The sequence below is a fragment of the Echinops telfairi genome, unplaced genomic scaffold (genome assembly GCF_000313985.2).
Source record: "Echinops telfairi isolate 266 unplaced genomic scaffold, ASM31398v2 ScPeMD7_6080;HRSCAF=6971, whole genome shotgun sequence".
Classification (NCBI taxonomy): domain Eukaryota; kingdom Metazoa; phylum Chordata; class Mammalia; order Afrosoricida; family Tenrecidae; genus Echinops; species Echinops telfairi.
Window position 1 is genome coordinate 3,079,165 of NW_022109980.1, and position 18,811 is coordinate 3,097,975.

The 18,811-nt window shown below is 45.9% G+C and overlaps 1 protein-coding gene across 1 annotated transcript in view; it reads left to right on the forward strand.

Annotated features, from left to right (window-relative positions):
• The first annotated feature begins 853 nt into the window (after positions 1 to 853).
• The window catches only part of GRIA3 (glutamate ionotropic receptor AMPA type subunit 3), a 400,526-nt gene continuing 382,568 nt past the window's right edge, over positions 854 to 18,811 (forward strand). Inside the window, exons 1-2 of the mRNA XM_004713054.2 lie at positions 854 to 1,033; positions 2,213 to 2,371. Of these exons, the coding sequence (XP_004713111.1) occupies positions 943 to 1,033; positions 2,213 to 2,371 (250 nt within the window). The 5' untranslated portion in view covers positions 854 to 942. The remainder of the gene's footprint in view (positions 1,034 to 2,212; positions 2,372 to 18,811) is intronic.

The window sequence follows — 18,811 nt, forward strand, 5'->3', positions numbered from 1 at the left end:
AACCACCAAGGCTCCCCCCCACCCGCCCACACACGCGCATTGGCCCCTTCTTAAAGACAGACCTCCAAATGCAAAGGCAATGCAGATTTGGGGGGAAAGGGCCCATTGTAGCTTGAAAGAGCGGGCTGGTGTATTTCTATTGATCCCATCTCCCCTGTTGACAAACGCCAGCGCGGAGGCTTTGCAGTCTATGGCTGCAGTTTGCAGTGGAGCTAAGCGGGTGTGTGGCTTTAATTCCACGTCAGATCAACTTTGATCAATAGCCCCCTACAGACCCAATCGGAAGAGCCCGATTCAGGGGCTCTCAGCCTTTTAGCTCTTTCTTTCTTTTCCCCCCTCTTTAGACCCACCATCTTTTAAGGGGGGGAGTCTCAGATTTTCTTTATAATTTCTTTCCCTCTTTTTTTCCCTTTTTCCTCTCTCGCTTTTGCTTCTTTGTTTTTTGTTTTCCAATGTTTTGCCTGTTTGGTTTTGCTTTGGGTTTTAGGTTTTGATGTGTTCTCTCTCTCTCTCTCTCTCTCTCTCTCTCTCTCTCTCCTCTTTTTCGCTCTCTCCTCCCCTCTCTCTCTCTCTTCCTGATAGGGAGAGAGATCGCTTTGGCAAACCAAGCTTGCAGCCAATGAGCCCGCCTTCTAGATTGGTGTGAAGACAGAAGTGAGGTGGGGGTCGGGGAGGGGGTGTGTGAGAGAGAGAGAGCCTGAGAGGGAAAGGGAGAGAGAGAGAGAAGAGGAGAGGAGAGAAGAGGAGCGAAGAGGAGGTGGCAGCGGTGGCGGAGGAGGACTAGTGTGGGGTGGAAGGAAGAGTGAGCGCAAGCAAGTTGAGAGGGGGGTGTACGAGCCCACTGGTTCTTTTCCTGTTTCTGCTCTTATTTGGGCGACTCTCGAGTTGTGCCCATGCTCTTGGCAGCTTTGTGTGAAGCGTAGCATCGCTGGGCAGAAGAAAATGGGGCGAAACATGCTGCAGGCGTTCTTCTGGTTCGTCCTGGGGCTTTGGGGTCACTCGCACGGAGGATTCCCCAACACCATCAGCATAGGTAAGCTCAGCTCCAGCCAGCCCGCCTGCCAGTGGGGGACTGGCTCCCCTGCACCTGAGACCACTGTCCCGAAGGGGCATCAGCGGCCGCTGTCCCTGTCCCGCATTGCTTGGGGAAGGGACAGAGCATGGGGACACTGGGCAGAGCCCCAGGGGAAGCCAGCCCTCCTGAAGGAGGCGAGCTGATGGGTCTGGGGGACCAGGGGAAGCCGTGGGGGTCTGTCTGCTTGGGCTGGGTGAGGGGGGACACCTGGCCGAGCGCAGGGAAAGCCTGCCACAAGCAGGGAGAGGCTGCAGGCGAGGGGCGGGCGGGGGGGTGGTGGCCCCCAGAGTGGCAGCTTGGACTTTGCCATGGCGTGCGTGCCAGGAAGTTGTCCCCGGGAGATGCCGCCTGTCTGGCGGCGCGGGGCGCGTCCCCTGAGCCTGGGGCACCCTGCATACCCCCCGTGGCAAGGACCCTAGGCAGTCCTGGGGAAGGGGGGAGCCCAAGCGGCAGCCGCAGCCTGGAGAGATGGGTGGGAGGCGGGGGTGAGACACCGAGCCCTGCAAGTGAGCTGGCCGCGAAGTCACGCAGCCCACCAATTTCTGAATCGCCTCTGTGTCTGTCTGCAGCCAGCTTGGGATGCGGGAGGGAGGGCGCGGGGCTTTTGGCTGTATTTGCAAGTATAGAAGTTCAAATTGTTTCCCTAAGGGAGCCCACCCTCTATATTGTTAGAGCCGAAAAACTGGATGGGGTCCGCGGGTGGGGGGAGAGATGCAATTGGTCCTCTTCCCCATCTTTCCCTTTGCACCAGGAAAGGCTGGACCAGCTGGTGGGGATTGGCGCCTGGGGAGGGGGCCCGAGAGGGGACCCAGTCCCACTGGCTTCTCCTCCCCACCCCACCCCTGTTCCACCGGTTCCACAGTCCACCCCAAAGTAGCCCCCTCGCCCCCCTCGCCCCAGCTTGCTTTTCCTAGTTAGCTCCAGCCCCTCTTCCCACTCCATCTCCCTTCGCTTTAGAGGTGATGCAGGGTTCTAGAAGCCAACATCCCAGTTCATAAGTCTTGAAGAAAGACACACAGGTTGACAGTCAATCCATCCCACATGAACCCCAGCCCCAGTGAGAGGTAACAGTGAGGCTCCTTGATCTCTACCCGGACCTGGGGGCACCAGCCACATCTCAGTTCCCTTTGCTCCTAGGTGGACTTTTCATGAGAAACACCGTGCAGGAGCACAGCGCTTTCCGCTTTGCCGTGCAGTTATACAACACCAACCAGAACACCACCGAGAAGCCCTTCCATTTGAATTACCACGTAGATCACCTGGACTCCTCCAATAGTTTTTCTGTGACTAATGCTTGTAAGTAGATTGGCATTTCCTCCCTTTGGGACCTGGGAGACCTCGTTGTCATTTGGGCTTCTGGGGTTCGGGGTCTGTGTGTGTTAGGGGGGATGGCTTCCCAGTGGACATGTTTTAGGGACTCTAGGCAATCCAGGCTTCCTGCCGCATGCATCAACTCTGGAGGATCCTACTGAGTGAGGGGGCAAGGCTGTAGGGAACATGTTCATTAATAACGCTGGCTGCCAAAGTTCAATTTACCCCCCAGCTTAGCTGGCACTCCCTCCTCCATACCCCTTGTTGGTTTCATTCCTTTGATTGTTTGTTTGTTTGTTTTCTGGATGGGGGAAACATGATTGTTTTGGGAAAGCTCTAAGGATGAGACTAAAGCAAGGAGAAGCGTCTTGTTGGAGTCAATTCAGGGAGCACATCACTGGACTCAAAGTTGGTGCCTGGCTGTAAGGATGAGCTGAATTTGACAACGGCCTATTAGATAGCAGCCAAGTAGGAGAAATTCTGCAAACAAGTGACCTTGAGGGAAAGAACAGCCTGGGTTCCCTGGCCTCTTTTTGTCCTAGACTATATCACGTGTCTTACTGAGAGACCTCTGATAGCAGTTGATTGCACTAGGAACTACTTGCAAGTGATGAACACCTGGCCAACTGAGGGGCAGGGCAAAGATCATGCACTCAGCTGAATCTTTGGAAAGCTTGTTCTTCTTCCCCCTTGTGGTGCTCAAGCCCCACCTCCCCCCTTAAGAACTACACAGTTCTTAACTTGAATTGAGAAGGGTGGGAGTGGGCAGAGACCGGCAGCAGGAAACTGAAATACCCAAAGCAAGGCATTCCTCCAGCTCCAACGCCTCTTCTGAAACACCTAGTATGTGCCCCCAGAATGTTCCTCTGGCACGGGGGACAGTCTGAGAAAGCAAACCACAGGAATCCAAAAGGTCAACGCCCTGTGGGACACAGTGGTTTTCTTGAATGGAATTCGCTGAGAACGGCTGGCAATTCTTCATCTAAGTTGATGTCAGGAAAAGTGTTCCCCACAATGAGGCTATTGATGGCACAAAGCAGGCTTTTTGCTTTGATAGCTGCTGTGGTTTGCATTCCCCCACCCCCAAAGGGAGAGCTATCATTGATGTTTGACTGGATGAAACATTGTCTGGGACTGCCTTCCAATCTTTCTGCCTGGAAGCCTATGTGATTTCCAAATACTCTTCAACAGGCCCTACAGGACATAGCCTCCTTGGGGTTGAAGACTTGCGCCATAGGCGTGAAGGTAAAGTCCTTTGCAAGAAATGTGACAGTTGTCAGCTTTAAGTAAAATTTAGCTGAGGGTACAGATCCTTATATGCACATGTTCTGAGCTACTCCGTATTTGACATTTTTGGCTTTCCAACATTGACAAAAATAGGCACTTATTAATTCCAGCTAAGTGTGAAAGCTACAAAATGTCTGTCTATACTTTGCATCTTATTTTGGTAATCTCTGCCTGTCTCTGCAGCACTTATAACTCACATCTGACTCTTGATCTTGCTCCAGTGTGATCTTGTCAAAAGACTGGATCTCAACTCCAGCTTCCTAGCAATCAATTAAAACAGATTTAAAACCAATTACATAACTTCGGGAATTTGTCATCATTGATAACAGTGAAACATTCATATCACTCTCCTTCCATGTCTTTCCACTGATGTGTACTGGGATAAGACAGCCGCTTGGTTTCTAAGAAATGATTGTTCACCAAGGGTTTCAGTCCCATTCTTAAGGTTAAACGGGATTGACACACCTGCCAGTCGAGGGCCTGTGAAACCCCACAAAAGGGACAATCGGAAAATGATCTTGGCCATGTGAAAAACTCAGATTTGGACCCAGGAAATAAGTCAGCCATATTGGCATTTGGTTGCCTGATTGCCTTACCAGGGCAATAAAGAAATAAAATTAGAAAACCAAAGAGAGGCATCAAAATCCCTGCCCTACATCCATAGCACTCCTGTTTACCCAGGCTGAATTATGGCTGGGGATTGAAAGGGGGTGGGGGTGGGAAAAGAGTGATGGCTACTGGGCAACAAGAAGAACAGAAATCTAAACTGTTGCCCATAGTTGTTCCAAATACAGACATGAGTACGTGTGCGCGCATACACACGCACGCACGCACGCACGCACGCGCGCAGGCAGACAGGTGAGAAATCTCCCGAAACCAGTGATGTGTACCCAGCTGCCTGTTGCACTCTCCGACTTCACAGCTCAAAGGACAGAGGGGGAAAGCTGTCATCTCCTCCGATCCCTTAAACAGTCCTCTCTGAATGTCACAATCATTGAATAGGGACCAGATCTCAAAGTTATGTCCTGGCAGCTGCTGCCTATGGCTCTGTATGAGAAAGACGACTAGTCCAACTACAGTCTGATGGTCTCTGAATCCACAGCCCAGTCTTTCCAGGGGTCCAGGAAGCCAGGCATAGGATCTCTTTTTCCCCCTCTCCCTGTGGAGGTAGAGACAAAACATCTTAGATGCCAATGTACACTTCTAGTCCAGTATTGTAGCCAGGAAGTTCCCACCAGGTTCTCTACCTCCAATGGACTATCCTCATGTTGCCCACTGCCATGACAGAAATCCCTGTGTCCTGTGCCTTGTCTCTCCCCGGAGACCTAGGAACAATTAAAGAAAACCCCAGATGAGTCCATACCGGGGCACCCACCTCTCCTATCTGACGCAATAAGACACAGGCTTGCAAAACATTAACTTTCCCCTGGGCCCATTGAGAATCCCTGCATTTGGCTTTCCCTAGCACTGGATTTGATTTCATCTCAAGTCCCAGAGTCTGACATCCTTTCTCTGGCATTCCTATGCAGGTAAACAAATACCCAAAGAGTAAACAAAGCGTATTTCCTTCTGTGTGTATCCCTGTTCTCGCCTCCAGCTCTGCACACCCCCCGCCTCCCCATGTATTCAGAAGGTTTTCTGACAACGAATCCCAGGCATCCGTTATTTAAAACTCTTTTTTTATCAGCAGCCAATGTTTGAACAACCCCCAAGAGATTTACTTAAGGCATACTCCAACTTCATTCCATGTATGAAGAGGCCAATAAAAAACCTCCCTGGCTTTGAGGGGTGGGTCATTTGGGATCTCAGCTGAGAGGTGAATTGAGGTTTATCAAAGAGACGCATCTCGCTTGGAGCACATGTTTCCATTTCATAGGGATTCATTGGGTTTGCGGTTCTTACTTTTCAATCTAGCTCGATAACCCCAGAGAGAAGGACAGTGTGAAACTTTTGATTTCAGCCTGCCTACATTCGTATCCACCCACAGCCATCCATCCCCCCACCATCAGTGTCCACGAAAAGAGATGTACACACACATTGTAAATTACATGTGTCTGGTCCTTGAACACCAGATCATCCTAGGAATTGGAGGGTGTGCTAACACCGAGGGACTGTGAGTCCCATTGGCTTGGCTTCGCTGATTTGGTTCCTCAGGAAAACATCAATTCCCTTTTGGTCCCCTCCCATGTCTTGCCGCTGTGCACTTGTAGTGCACTCCACACTACATCACCCCAGTCTCTGCAGTGTCAGCTCATTAGCACACAGATCTCATATTCCCTCTCCGCACTGTCATTGCAAAAATCGCTGTTGTACACCTTTACAGCCAACAAATGTGCTCGTGCATTACGCGCTGTTTGCAAGAAGCAGGGGAAAGGCAAATGTAACCTTAAAGGTTATTCACCACGGAATTGTGCTTGAAACGCATTGGCTTAAATAAAAATCTGTTGAGGGAGGCGCAATGGTGATGGTGGGACAAGAGTGGGTCTTCGGAATGGAGGCTTTAATGGAGCCCCAGGCAAAAGCCCTTCTGCTGGTTAAACCTACCCCATCCGCTGCAAACGTGTACGCCTTTAATTTAGAGGTGGGAGAGGGGGCCATTTGAAATATACCGTGCTAACCGAGAGCACATTCCTTTCATCACCAAGTGTTGCTACCAAGTGTACTTAGCCGAGACAGGTTTCTGTCTCAGGCCCACAGAGTCACAATCTAATTATCTAATTATTCTAATTGCCAGGATCCATTTAACTGTTTAGGTCCATTTGGGAAAAACTGTCTCCTGATCCCATTTTCTGCTCTTTGGTGGGTTTGAGTTTGGCTTGGGTGTTTGTTACACTTTCCGTGCAAGCTTTGGAATCAGGGTGAAGACAACCCCCCCAACGCACCCCCACACCAAATCACAGCTCTAGGCTCAGACATATTTTCATATACTAACCAGCGTCAACTGTTCTGGCTCCATCCCCCCACCTTTACTGCTGTGCTTCTCTCCTCTGTCGTCTGGCCAGTCTTTAGTAAAGTCGCTGGCTTAGCACACCTCTCAGCCCCTCTGGCCAGCTGGCTTAGCCCACTGAAGCAAAAAGAGCTTGCCTGAGTGGTGCCAGTCAAAGACTGAAGTCACCTTCTCACAGGGTTTATTATGTATTTTTTAATCTATTTTTTATGGGGGAGGGAAGGGAGGACAGAGGACAGTGAGGGTGCTCATCTGGACCATAAAAATAGATGGCAATCGGTAGGCTGGAAAGGTGAGGGTCCAGACAAACCTCCCCTAAAAGGCTTCCTATCGCTCTATTCCATGGAGGTAGGGGCCAGGAAGGGAGTTCAGGAGAAGGAGCCAGGAGATGTATTTTGTTTTTGACCTGTGCTTACTACAAAATGGGCTATGGGCCTTTTCTCCTCTGTGTAACTGTAACTTTCCTCCTTCAAATGAAGCTGGTATGCCCCGTCTTCCTCACTTCTGCCTCTCTCAGAGACTGTTGGATCCCTGCTTTCTGCCTTTCTCTCCCTACTCCCCAACATCTAGCAGAGCGGGGTTGCGTGAAATGTTTCTATATGTGTTTGGCTCTTGAGATATATAAATATATATTTCATTGTCCTTGGTAGTCAGACATGATAGGCTGATTTCCTCTTTAACAGACTGAAAAAGAAATGAAGCCCTCTAGGCATTGTTGTTCATCTTCCTTTGTGTGTAAGAGATTTGTCATTTTTATACAATTGGTCGAAGAATGAAAAGACTAAATGGATTTCCTAATAAGGACAGGCCAGAATTTTAAAAGATAGAATTTATAATACGGGGGAGGTGGAACGGATATACCCAGATGATTTGACTACTGTGAACTTCATAGATCAGGACTGAAAAGATATCTGAACGACCTTTCCTAAAACTTTCGATCGTCTCTGAAGATCAGAAAAATCATCTGTGTACTTTACCTGGTCCATTAAGAAAACATAGTTTTGACATTGGTCCTTTTGACATTTATACTTTGAATCTAATGAGATGGCATGTCCACTAGGAGGGTGCTATTAAAACCCAAGAAGGGGGCGATGGGGACTCTTCAGCAAGCAGGAGTGTGGGAGCTGTACAGACACTAAAGGAACTCCCTCCTGGGAGCTGCTTGGGAAATGTCTTGGCTCCACCACCAAAGCTAAAACAGCTTTGGCCTGTGTGGGAGATGAGGCCTGAGCTCCAGCAGCAAACCCCCACAGGGCTCAGGCCTTCATAAAAGGACAAAGGACACATGATGCTCTGCCTACCCCAGACACGCCCTTTGGCTGATCTCTAATTGCCTACCCACTGGCCCCTGACTCTGATATGCCATCCACACAAAACTGACTTCAGAATGGTTTCCCGTCCTGGATGTTTCCTGGCGATATGCTCCTTCCCCATCAAAATATTACTGGCCTTGATCCCCGTTTCTCAAGGCCTGTATTGTACATCGGGAGTGACAGCTTTTGTTTTGTTTTGGTTTGGCTTTTTTTATCTAACACAGGACTCTAGTTAAAAGCGATTGATTAGGAGTTAAAGTACCAGAGACTATAAGAGTCATGTTGCCTCAGTTTCAAGGAAATAAATTCAAATCTTGGTGTTTCTGCATCCGATGCAAAAGAGTGGCTATTTATCCCATCCAAAAGTCAGATGGCTCAGCCATAGGAGACCTTTATAAGGCCAAGTTAAAAATTATCTGTCCATGGGAGAAACACCCAAGGCATTGGTGGGTTCAGACTCCATACTGAACCTCTCTAAAAGCTTTGGGGGTAATTTGGAAAGCAACCAAAGTTTATAGGGGTTGATTTTGTGGGCATTGACAGGCAATGCAACAGCCAAGAGGAAAGAGGAGAGGAGGGGAAGGGAGGGGAGAGAAGGGGTGATGGTGGTAAAGAAGTTTTGTATTCGACTAAAAGGCTCTGCTACCTGGCATGGCCATTGCTATGAGGCAGAATGTCCCTGGCATCACTAAATGCCAGTGAAGCAATATCCTTTCACTGCTCCATCTATCCTTCTCTTTCCTTGGCTCAAGGGTACATCTCCAGCCTCCCTCCCAATGTAAATAGCCAGCACACTCCCTTTTGGATTTCCATTCCCACCCTTCAGTCCGGACCTCCCTGCTCCTCCAGTCCTAACTAACTGCCACTGGTTTCTTTCGGAATTAGCCTCCACCTGACCATCATGTGTCCTTAGATGGTGGGGGCAGGAGAACAATAGGAAGGATGAAGAGAGGAAATCGAGATGGCAATAACCCCTTAACCTTATGGGGCACAATTTCATCTCGGGCAGCACTTCGCAGCCCTACCAAAATCACCTACTAAAAGTATCTTGTAAAACTCACAACTCCATAGAGCTGCAATGGGAAGAGGGCAAGTTTTGCATTTCTGACAAGCTCCTAGGTGATGCCAATGCAGCTGGCCCTCCACCTCGTGGTAGGTCCAGAGCAAGGAGAAAATCTCCCCGAGAAGCTCTTGCTCACTTTCCTATCTAGTTGCCATCCAAAAATGAGGTGATAGGAACCCCATTTGGCTCCTTCGGACTTAAGGATGTCTACAACATATTCCCAACATGGCTGCTTCAGCCATGCCTGTAAGTGGCACAATTGGATGGCTGATGAGAGCCACTACTTAGTCTTGCTTTTGGAGGGAATGTATAGGGAGAACTGGAAGGCGAGCAGAGGGAGGAGGTAGTTCCTTGGCCAGGATGGCAGTTTCTTGGCTTCCTGCCACACCCCAAAGTGCACCCCTGAGAACAACCTTCCCAGGAGAGATAAGGTAGGCATGTGGTCCCAACTCCCTTTTCTATTTGCTTCTCTGGCTCAAGGCATGCCCAAAGTAGACAGGTGGCATCTCCCCAGCTGTCCAAAGTCCCTTCAATGAAGTTAAAACAAGCCGCACACCACACCACACAAATGTTATGTGGTTCCTCGAGAGTCTGAAAAACGGATTGACTTTTCAAGGTATGTACCCTTGAAAAAGAATCCTTGCTGGCACCTTGGTTACGCACTTACTTGGGGCCCCACAAGTCAGTAGTCCAAACCACTAGCCACACCGCAGGAGAAAGATGTGGCAGTATGCTCTTGTACAGATTTACAGCCGTGGAAACCTTATGGGATATTTCTACTTGTTTTTTCAGCCTCATTATAAGTCAGAATCAAATGACAACAAGGAGTGCCCTTGACAGATGCAGGGAAATGGGGTGCACAGGAGGGGGGCCTCTTTTCTAACATATCTGAATCCAGACCTGCTCCTGGGAAGTCATTAGAAGCTTACTCCGTGTCATATGAGGATTGTCAAAGGGCACTTGAGTCTCTAGATTCTAGAACTTTCCCCTCCCCAAAAGTCTGCCACCGAGTCTATAATTCCAGAGATCCATTTATGAGGGGGTTTCAAAATGCTCATGGAAAATTCCATTATCTTTTCACTCTTTTTTTGCCCCTGCAAACATTTTGAAGCTTTTTAATATTTGGATTACTGCACCGAAGGTTTTTGCTAAAGTGCAAGTATGAATTTTAGAAAGGAAATGGGTTAAACCTTTATCGGGCATTAATATTTTAACAAGAACAATTTGTGAAGATTATCACAAATTACCTTGCAGGGTCCTCAGAGGGGGCTTTCCAAAACAGGTAAGTTACGCCGAGCAAAGCATTGGGGCACCAAATGGCAGGCATTCAAAGGTCGCTGGGAGACCCTTGAGGGTGAGGAAGAGTTCCTGGCATATTGTTTTCCTGTTTTGCAACATTCGACCTTCTCCCGGGATATTTTTTGATAGTTCATTTACTAAGGTTTTAATTGCCTTTAAACACGTCTATTCTACTTGCTGCAATAGATGATTTCAGGGTCAGGATTCCCCACAATGACTGTGGGATGTTTTCAGAAGTAAAATCATTAGTGATGGGGGAAAGTTTCTTCATCTTTTTAACGAATATTGCAATAAAAACAACAACAACAAAACAGGTCCTTCTCCATTTTCCAAGATTGGCTGACTTACTTTGCCAATTATTCACTGTAACCATGGCTCTCCTCCTTGCAACTACCCAGAAAAGGACCAATGTACTAAAAATGGAGTGGCATTAAAACCCAGCCCGGGGAGGGGGCCATGTGTGGGTCTCTGTATGTGAACACTTGTAAACTTAAGGGAGAAAGGCTGCTAAAATCCACAGATTCACAAATATCCTTATATCTAATGCTGGTTTACAAAGCTTCTTTTTGGTCACTCTAAAACAATGTTCTTTGAATTGGACCATTTACATGAGCATCACCAGAGATGTTTGTTAAATATATAAACTCCTGAGTCATACCCCGGGTGTATTGAATCTGAAACTACCAGGATAGAGTGGCAAAATCTTCCTTCTATTCCAAATTCTTTGGGTTATTCTGAAACACATTCAGCTTGGGGATAACTAGTTTCATAAACCCTGATACGGTGAAGAGATCTACGTTTTCAGGTTAAACATATATCCAGCACCCACTAGGTACTGGGCATTACGCCAGGCACGCTCACATATGTTACTTTTCCATATATGGAAAGCATTGGCATGTTTGGCTTTCAGATCAGAAATCTAAGACTTGACAGAATGAAGAGACTAATCTCAAGTCATCGTTTGCAAGGTAAACAAAGGATAAGTGAGTTGTGGAGTGGGAAGTAGAGTCAAGGGACTCAGATGGTAAGTCAAGACACGGGAAACAGTTGCACGTTGGCAACGCTTCCTTCCGTGCTTGCTTATTAGCGAATAATTGGTCCTTAACCATGCTATAACTGAGATGCCATGGTAAATGCCAACCTATTTATCAAAACACATGCATTGCCAGCAGTTCATGTATGATTCATTGTGTCTTCCTTCTCCTCCTCGCCATCACCAAGTTTAAAATCAGAAGAGAAACAGAAACCAAATCAGTACCTATCATTCACAGGGCGTATGCCACGTGGACGGCACTGTTGGGCACACCTTACATGTCTTTTTAAAAAAATCATTTTATTAGGGGCTCATACAACTCTTATCACAATCCAGACATACATCAATCGTGTAAAGCGCATTTGTACATTCATTGCCCTCATCATTCACAAAACATTTCCTCTCCACTTAAACCCCCGACATTAGGTCCTCATTTTCCCCTCCCTCCCCGCTGCCCCTCCCTCATGAGCCCTTGATAGTTTATAAATTGGTATTTTGTCTGACGTCTCCTTTCACCCACTTTTCGGTTGTCTGTCCCCCAGGGAGGAGGTCACATACAGTTCTTTGTAATCGTTTCCCTCTTACCTACCCATTCTCCCTCTACCCTCCCAGTATTGCCACTCACACCACTGGTCCTGTAGGGATCATCCGCCCTGGATTCCCTGTACATATTTCCAGTTCCTATCTGTACCAATGTACATCCTCTGGTCTAGCCAGACTTGCAAGGTAGAATTCATCTAATTCCTTAGAATATATCAACATCATTAGAAGGGTGTGACTCTCATGCTCATTTTACAAAAGAGGAAACTAGTCAACTAGCTCAAGGTCACACAGCTTAGGTTAAGTGAGGGAGCCAGAATTTACCTGGGATATTCCTGCCTCAAGAGCTTGCATGGATTTCCATGTTCACAGGAGCACAGCAGTGTACATCAATATGGAAATTGAACCAGTTATGTTATAGTTAGTGGGGCTTTTCACAATCTGGAGAGCCCAGGTTCCTCTGGGAAGACTTATAAGTTCCTTTTTTTTAAAAAACCACTATGAGACAAACCAAATATCTGCAACCAGAACTGAAATGCTAGAGAGTGGAAGGTGTCGGTTTCTGGCACCACACTACAATGTGCACCTCCCTTTAGCAGTGAAGGTGCTGGTTGAGCAAAGCTCTGTTAGCTTGTGGTTGTTACTACTAAGAACAGTGGAGAGAAGAGCTCTATTTTGGCTTTCTCCTCTTAGTGTGCCAATAAGGTGTGTCTTAGTGTGCAACATTGTAGAACTTTGTGCACATGTGTACTGTCCTACATACATCCACTTTTTATATCCAGTGACCATTTATGGTTGAACACCAGCTCGGCTCTCACCAACCTTTGGAGCTTGCCGCTTCACTCCTGGGCCTTGGAGTTTGCACCTGACCTCTGGAACAAGAGGTTGCTCCTTGACTCTTGTCTATTGGAAGGTGGTCCCTCTTACTTAGTTTAGGATAGACCACTGTGAAAATGATTCTAAAATTCACTGCCTGGGTTCAAATCTTGATTCTGTCTCTTATTAGTTCCATGAACCTTGGGAAAACTACTTAACCTCTCGGATTTGCAGTTTCCCCATCTGTGAAAGGAGGAGGGGTGCAATGGTAACTTCTGGATGGAGTTGTTGGGAAAATTAGATAATTTTTATAAAATATTTATCATGCTCTCTAGCTAAAGTATGTAAGTCTTCAAAGGCTAGCTAGTATCATCATGAAATGGGGAGAGGAATAGAGTTAGTCACACTAAACTTTGGAAGCGATTCTTTCAGTCTATGGCACTTCCCAGACTCCTCCCAACTAACTTGCACCTTCTGTGAATCTGTAACTAGCTGGAACCAGGCTGCCGTACAACCAGTGTACTCACAGTGCCACTGAGGCATAAGGATTTGCTTTGGAACAAAGCAAAGTGGAAAGAAAGAATCTGCTTGATGTATCAAAGCACTAGGGTCTATACACCATCAAGCATAATCATGCTACCATTGAGTGGGATTGTCTAGACTCTAGAAGGTCATGATTTCTTAATTTTTTATCTGAATTATTATAATTTTTGCAAATAGGGTACTCACATAAATAATGTGCGCAAAACTATAATGTGTAGAAATGATGAGGTTATGTAAAAAACAAACAAACCTTCTAGAATAGTGCATAACTCAGGACTTTTCCAAAAGTAATTTTGACCTCGTCCACTTTCATTCAGTCGTCCAAAAATATTAGTTTGGATTGTATTTGTGTAAAGAAGGTATAAGCTGAGGTCAGTACGTCATGGCTTGTGTTTGGAAGTACCTCTGGGAATCGGAAGATGGACGAACCAGTGGGATGGTGCATTTGCTCTGGGGCACTTCAGGAACATCTCACCAAACAACGATGGAGAGTGGAGGTCTGAGAGAAGGGCTGCCACAGCCCGACTGTGGACTGCTTCCACAGATGGCAGTCTGGACTGTGCATGGCTGCAACAGACTGACCTCCCCCAACTGAGTGGCCTCCCTGGCCTTGGGTGTACAGACCCACATGCCTCCTGGCGAGGGCTGTTTCTGGGGCAGAGAAAGCTATTCCTCCTCGCATTGGAGAAAGCAGTCTGCAGAGCAAGGAAGGAAAGGAATCCTGCTGAAAGTAGGACTGCTTGATGTACAAATATGGTAGAAAGCAACATGGCGATACCTTAAACAACTGGGACTAAACCTTCCATACGATCCAGCAATACTTCTGCGGGGTATATATCCTAAAGGAGTAAGAGATATAGCATGAGCAGACATATGCGCTCCCATCTTCATCGCAGCACTGATCACAGTAGCAAGAAGTTGGCTGGCAACATCCCAGATGTCCCTCAGTAAATGAATGGGTAAAGAAACATTGGTACCAATGTACAACAGAATACTAGGCCTTGCTGGAAAGCAATGATGACACCAGGAAGCACTCCATGCCCTAGATGGACTCAGAAAGATCATTATGCTGAATGAAATTAGTCAATCACCGAAGGGCAAATATCCTATGAAACCGCTACTATAAAGGTAAACACCAGGGCAAGGACTTTCATACTAAAAGGACCAGATTTGGGGGTCCTCGAGTCGCAGAGGGCAATAGACAGAAAGGGCAGCAATGGCATAGAGCAGTGGTTCTCAACCTGTGGGTCATGACCCCTTTTGGGGGTCGAACGACCCTTTCACAGGGGTTGCCCAATTCATAACAGCAGCAAAATTACAGTGATAAAGTAGCAATGAAAATAATTATATGATGGGGGGTGTTCACTACAAGATGAGGAACTGTATTAAAGGGTCATGGCATTAGGAAGGTTGAGGACCACTGGCCTAGAGGGTTCACAGGTGGGAGGGTGAAAGGAAGGATGGCTGACTACAGGAGGGAGAAGAGAATTCAGAGAAAAGGGGAGCAGGGTGATGAGTGGTTTTAACGGTTAAACGTCAAGTTGATGATCTGAAATGTAAACACACACACACATTCAATTCACAATAAAAAATAAATAAAGGCTGCATTAGAAACTCCAGTGTAAGCTGGTGAGGGAATGACTGCTAGGAAGCAAACTTCCATGTCAGCAGGCACCACGAAGAAGACTTAACATTAAACATGCCAGACAGAGAAAAAAATTGAAAATAAATTCAGCAATATGGAAAAAAGGCCGGTATAGCACATTCATGAAAATAATGTATGTGGGTATAATGTATAAACATTCAGAAATCTATAACAGTATATTTTATGTAATATTTATGACTATTCATGCTGCTTTAGGTAAATATCTTCAAACAATAACCTTGGTGTGTGCCGTCTTGAAGGAAAGAGCAATCTTTTTTCACATGTAAAGTCTGTTTTAATGTGGCTGAAAGTGGGAGAGTGAAAAAGGAGTTTCTTGCGTTGATCCACTCAGTCAAGGAACAATGTGGTGCCAATTGAGTTCTCCCAACCCTAATTTCTCAAAGCACTTTTAATTAAGGGTGACGTGTGGATGGAAGGTTAGAGCGTATCGGTTGGAGTGGATGGATTTTCTTCATTTGATGTTGCTTGCTGAAGTCAGAACAAAAATAGCAAAGGAAAAGATATGGAAAAGGTTAAAAGAGAAATGTTGCTAATGTGATTTTTCCAGCATTTCATTCTCCAATCTCTCCTGAGCAAAGGTTAATGAACTGATTCCATAAACACAGACTCACTGGAAAGGATCCTGCTGAGCGATGTACACCAAGCAATGTGGTCCTTTTCCTCCCTGCTCTGTCTCGGGGTTCTGAGGCTGATCTAATAGCATGCTACCTCCAGCAGGCCCAACCCTGAGTAGACCTTACTATCCCAGGCACCCTTGCTCCATCTGGATCACCTCCCCTTCTCATTTCTCACCTAAGGCCACTGCCAAGATATTTCCTGGGGTCATTGACCAGGGTTTTTCAGATGAAGAATCTAAGCAACAGCGGGGGCGCTTGACATACCCGAAGCCACAAAACTAGTAGATGGCTGAGCTCGGATTACTCCTGGCACCTCTGTAAGATATCTTCCCAACACAATACATATTCTCTTAGCTTTCACTGATGCACAGCGAAATCCCATAGGAAGAGAATTGCCCTGCCTTTATAAAATCAGGTGGCAGCAAGTTGGGAATGTGAGAAAGCATGAGTTTTAGGGGCCATGGTACATAGCATCTCCCATTTAGGGCCTCCAATGTTAAGTTGTCACCATTTTACCACCTTCTGACTTACAGCCAGGAAGGAGCAAAACGAAGTTCTGGATTCTCTTGTACATCACATATCATTAGAGCTAGAGCCACTAGGTCTAAGCCAACCGCAACGTATCATGGGAAGGAGAACGTGAGGCCAAGACAGAAGGACCTTGCCCAGGTGATGCAGCTACCTAGTGCCTGATTCACAAAGGCATGTGCTTGTTTTCACAGTCTCATGAACAGAAAGCAACTGCTGCTGGTTATTACTGCACTATTTTCTGATATTTAATCTTCTCTGATTGCTTCATATGTTTAAATCATATCACCCTAACTAAATTTTTAGGATGTGGAAGACATGCTTCTGATTCTAGATGATAACATTTATTTAATTAATTCATGCTAATTGTGAAAGAATCTTCAAAATTATAGATGAGAAAAAATAAAAATTGTCCCCAAACCAATTTTACCCTATGTTCAGATTTGGGTTCTGTTTTGTTTCTGCTTTAATATTATAGACTAAGAATTTTTCCAGGTCTTTGAAGTGTTCTTTAAAAATCTGTTTTGGATCATCATAGGGAGTCACTCGGTGGTCCAAATGGTTAAACATTTGACTGCTAGCTGAAAAGTTGAAGATTCAAACCCAATCGAAGGCACCTCAGAAGAAGTGGCAGTCTGCTTCCCCAAAGATCACAGTCTTGAAAACCCTGTGGAGCTGCTCTACTTGCAGAGTTACAATGAGTTGGATTTGTCTTGATGGCAACTAACAAGTTTATTATTATTTATTATAGATACATTTTATGGCATGAGAGGACCATTTCCCCCCAAAACTTATGATGCCCCCTTTCTATATCACCAATGAATGATGTCTTGTGCCCTTTACTATGCAGTTAGGTGGATTTTAAATTCACTGAAGTTTATATATATGCCTCAAACCCCTACAATACCTGCATCCCTAGCACAGGTCTGACTAAACACAGCAAAATCTTAATGAATACTTGCTGACTCGTTGCCTTGGCTTTTCTGGAAGGAACATTATTCCTCTGTGGGCACCCAGAATGAAAACTTGACCTTCTATCCTTTTTAACACATGTATTATGTACATAAAGATAGGCAGCATAGCAATGGCGGCTAAGCTAAAAAGCTAGACTTTCTAGGTTTAAAGCCTTGATCCATAATTTTCTAGTTATATAGTCAAGCGTGAGAAACTAAATCCCCCTGAGTCTCAGTTTTTCTAACTGACAAATAGGGGAAACAGAAATTCCTACCTCATAAGGTTGCTGTGAAAATTAAACGATATAATACGTGTCAAGTGTTTGGCACATAGCAATCACAAACTATTAGCTATCATTATTAATAATCTATTTGTCAGAGGAGAGAGGGTGGAGACACGAGGCATAGAGTCTGAAAACCTGTGTTATTGTCCCATCTCTGCTTTTATGTAACCATATGACCTTGCAATGGAAGAGACAAGAAGATGTCTGTTCCCATAAAGATTTACTGTCTTAGAAATGCTATCTAGGGTTGTAATGAGTAGGAATCTACTTGATGGTGAGTGGATTTGGTGTGACCTTGCTCAGGAAGCCTGCTACCTTTCAGGTCGGTGGTTTAAACCCACCTGATGTTCTGTGGACAAAGATGAGGTTATTTGCTCCCATAAAGATTTACGGTCTTGGAAACCCTATGGAGGGCAATCTTGAATCGGAATCACCCTGATGGCAGTGAGTATAGGAGTTAGGGTTTTGTTTGACTTTGTGTGAGTTATTTACCACTCTGTGTCTTCTTTCTTCATCTGTGAAAAGGGCATAATATTTCTAGAGTTGTGAATATAGAGCAAAGAACAAAAAATGGGGATAAGAGAGATTGAATGTAAAGGTACTTTGAGACTATAAAGTATGACCGCAACGTATGTAATGTTAAATGCCTGGAACTGCAGAGGGTGCAGGATCCTGACTGAATATAATGAGCTGAGGACATTACCTGGAAGCCGTTGTTTTATTTCTCTGGGTTTGTTTTCTTCCAACTAAGCCCCTCATCTTAGAAATAGAGATTACTGTAGTCGGAAGGCCCTGGTAGTGCTGCCAGGTCAGCATCGGATTGCTAAGCACGGTGTCAACAGTTCAAACCCATCAGCCACTCCGGGGGAGAAAGATGAGGCTGGCTGCCCCTGTAAGGATTTAGAGCTTCAGAAACCCAGAGGGTTGCTATGAGTCACAGTAGATGCAATAGCAGTGGGTTAGAGGAAGAAGGGATCATAGAAGATCATCCAGTCAAGTGCTTAATATCATATATAAGAAAAGAGGGTAAAAGAAGGGCGAGGTCAAGGTCATAGCATCAGTAGCAGAACTGTGACTAAAACTCAGGTCTCTTGATTTCCTGAGCAGAATCCTTAAGCAATCTCTGCAGCTCCTAATTTTGTCGACTTTTGTCTAAAAGGGGGTTACAAAACCATCCAGTCCTTTGTGGACTCCATGTAGCTTGGAACTGATAACTTAGAGTGTTCTTTCAATGACGAGCCGCAGAGAGCATGGCTGAGTCGTATTTTTAACACAAACATCCTTCCAGGTGAGGAAGAGTAAGGGCACAGGAAGGTGGACCTAGCCAGATGCCTGAAGGACGTGTGTTGTCCCTAGCAATGACCGCTGCAGCAGATGGTTTTTCTTTGATTGTTAATATTTAATCTTTGCAGTCAGCCCTCAGTTATGTGTTTTTGGAAAACTTGGTAAAGTGGATGAAACTGCCAGTTGCTTGCAAATACAATTGCCAATTGTTTGAATGAAGTAAATTGATTACGGCCAGAGGACTATTCATTT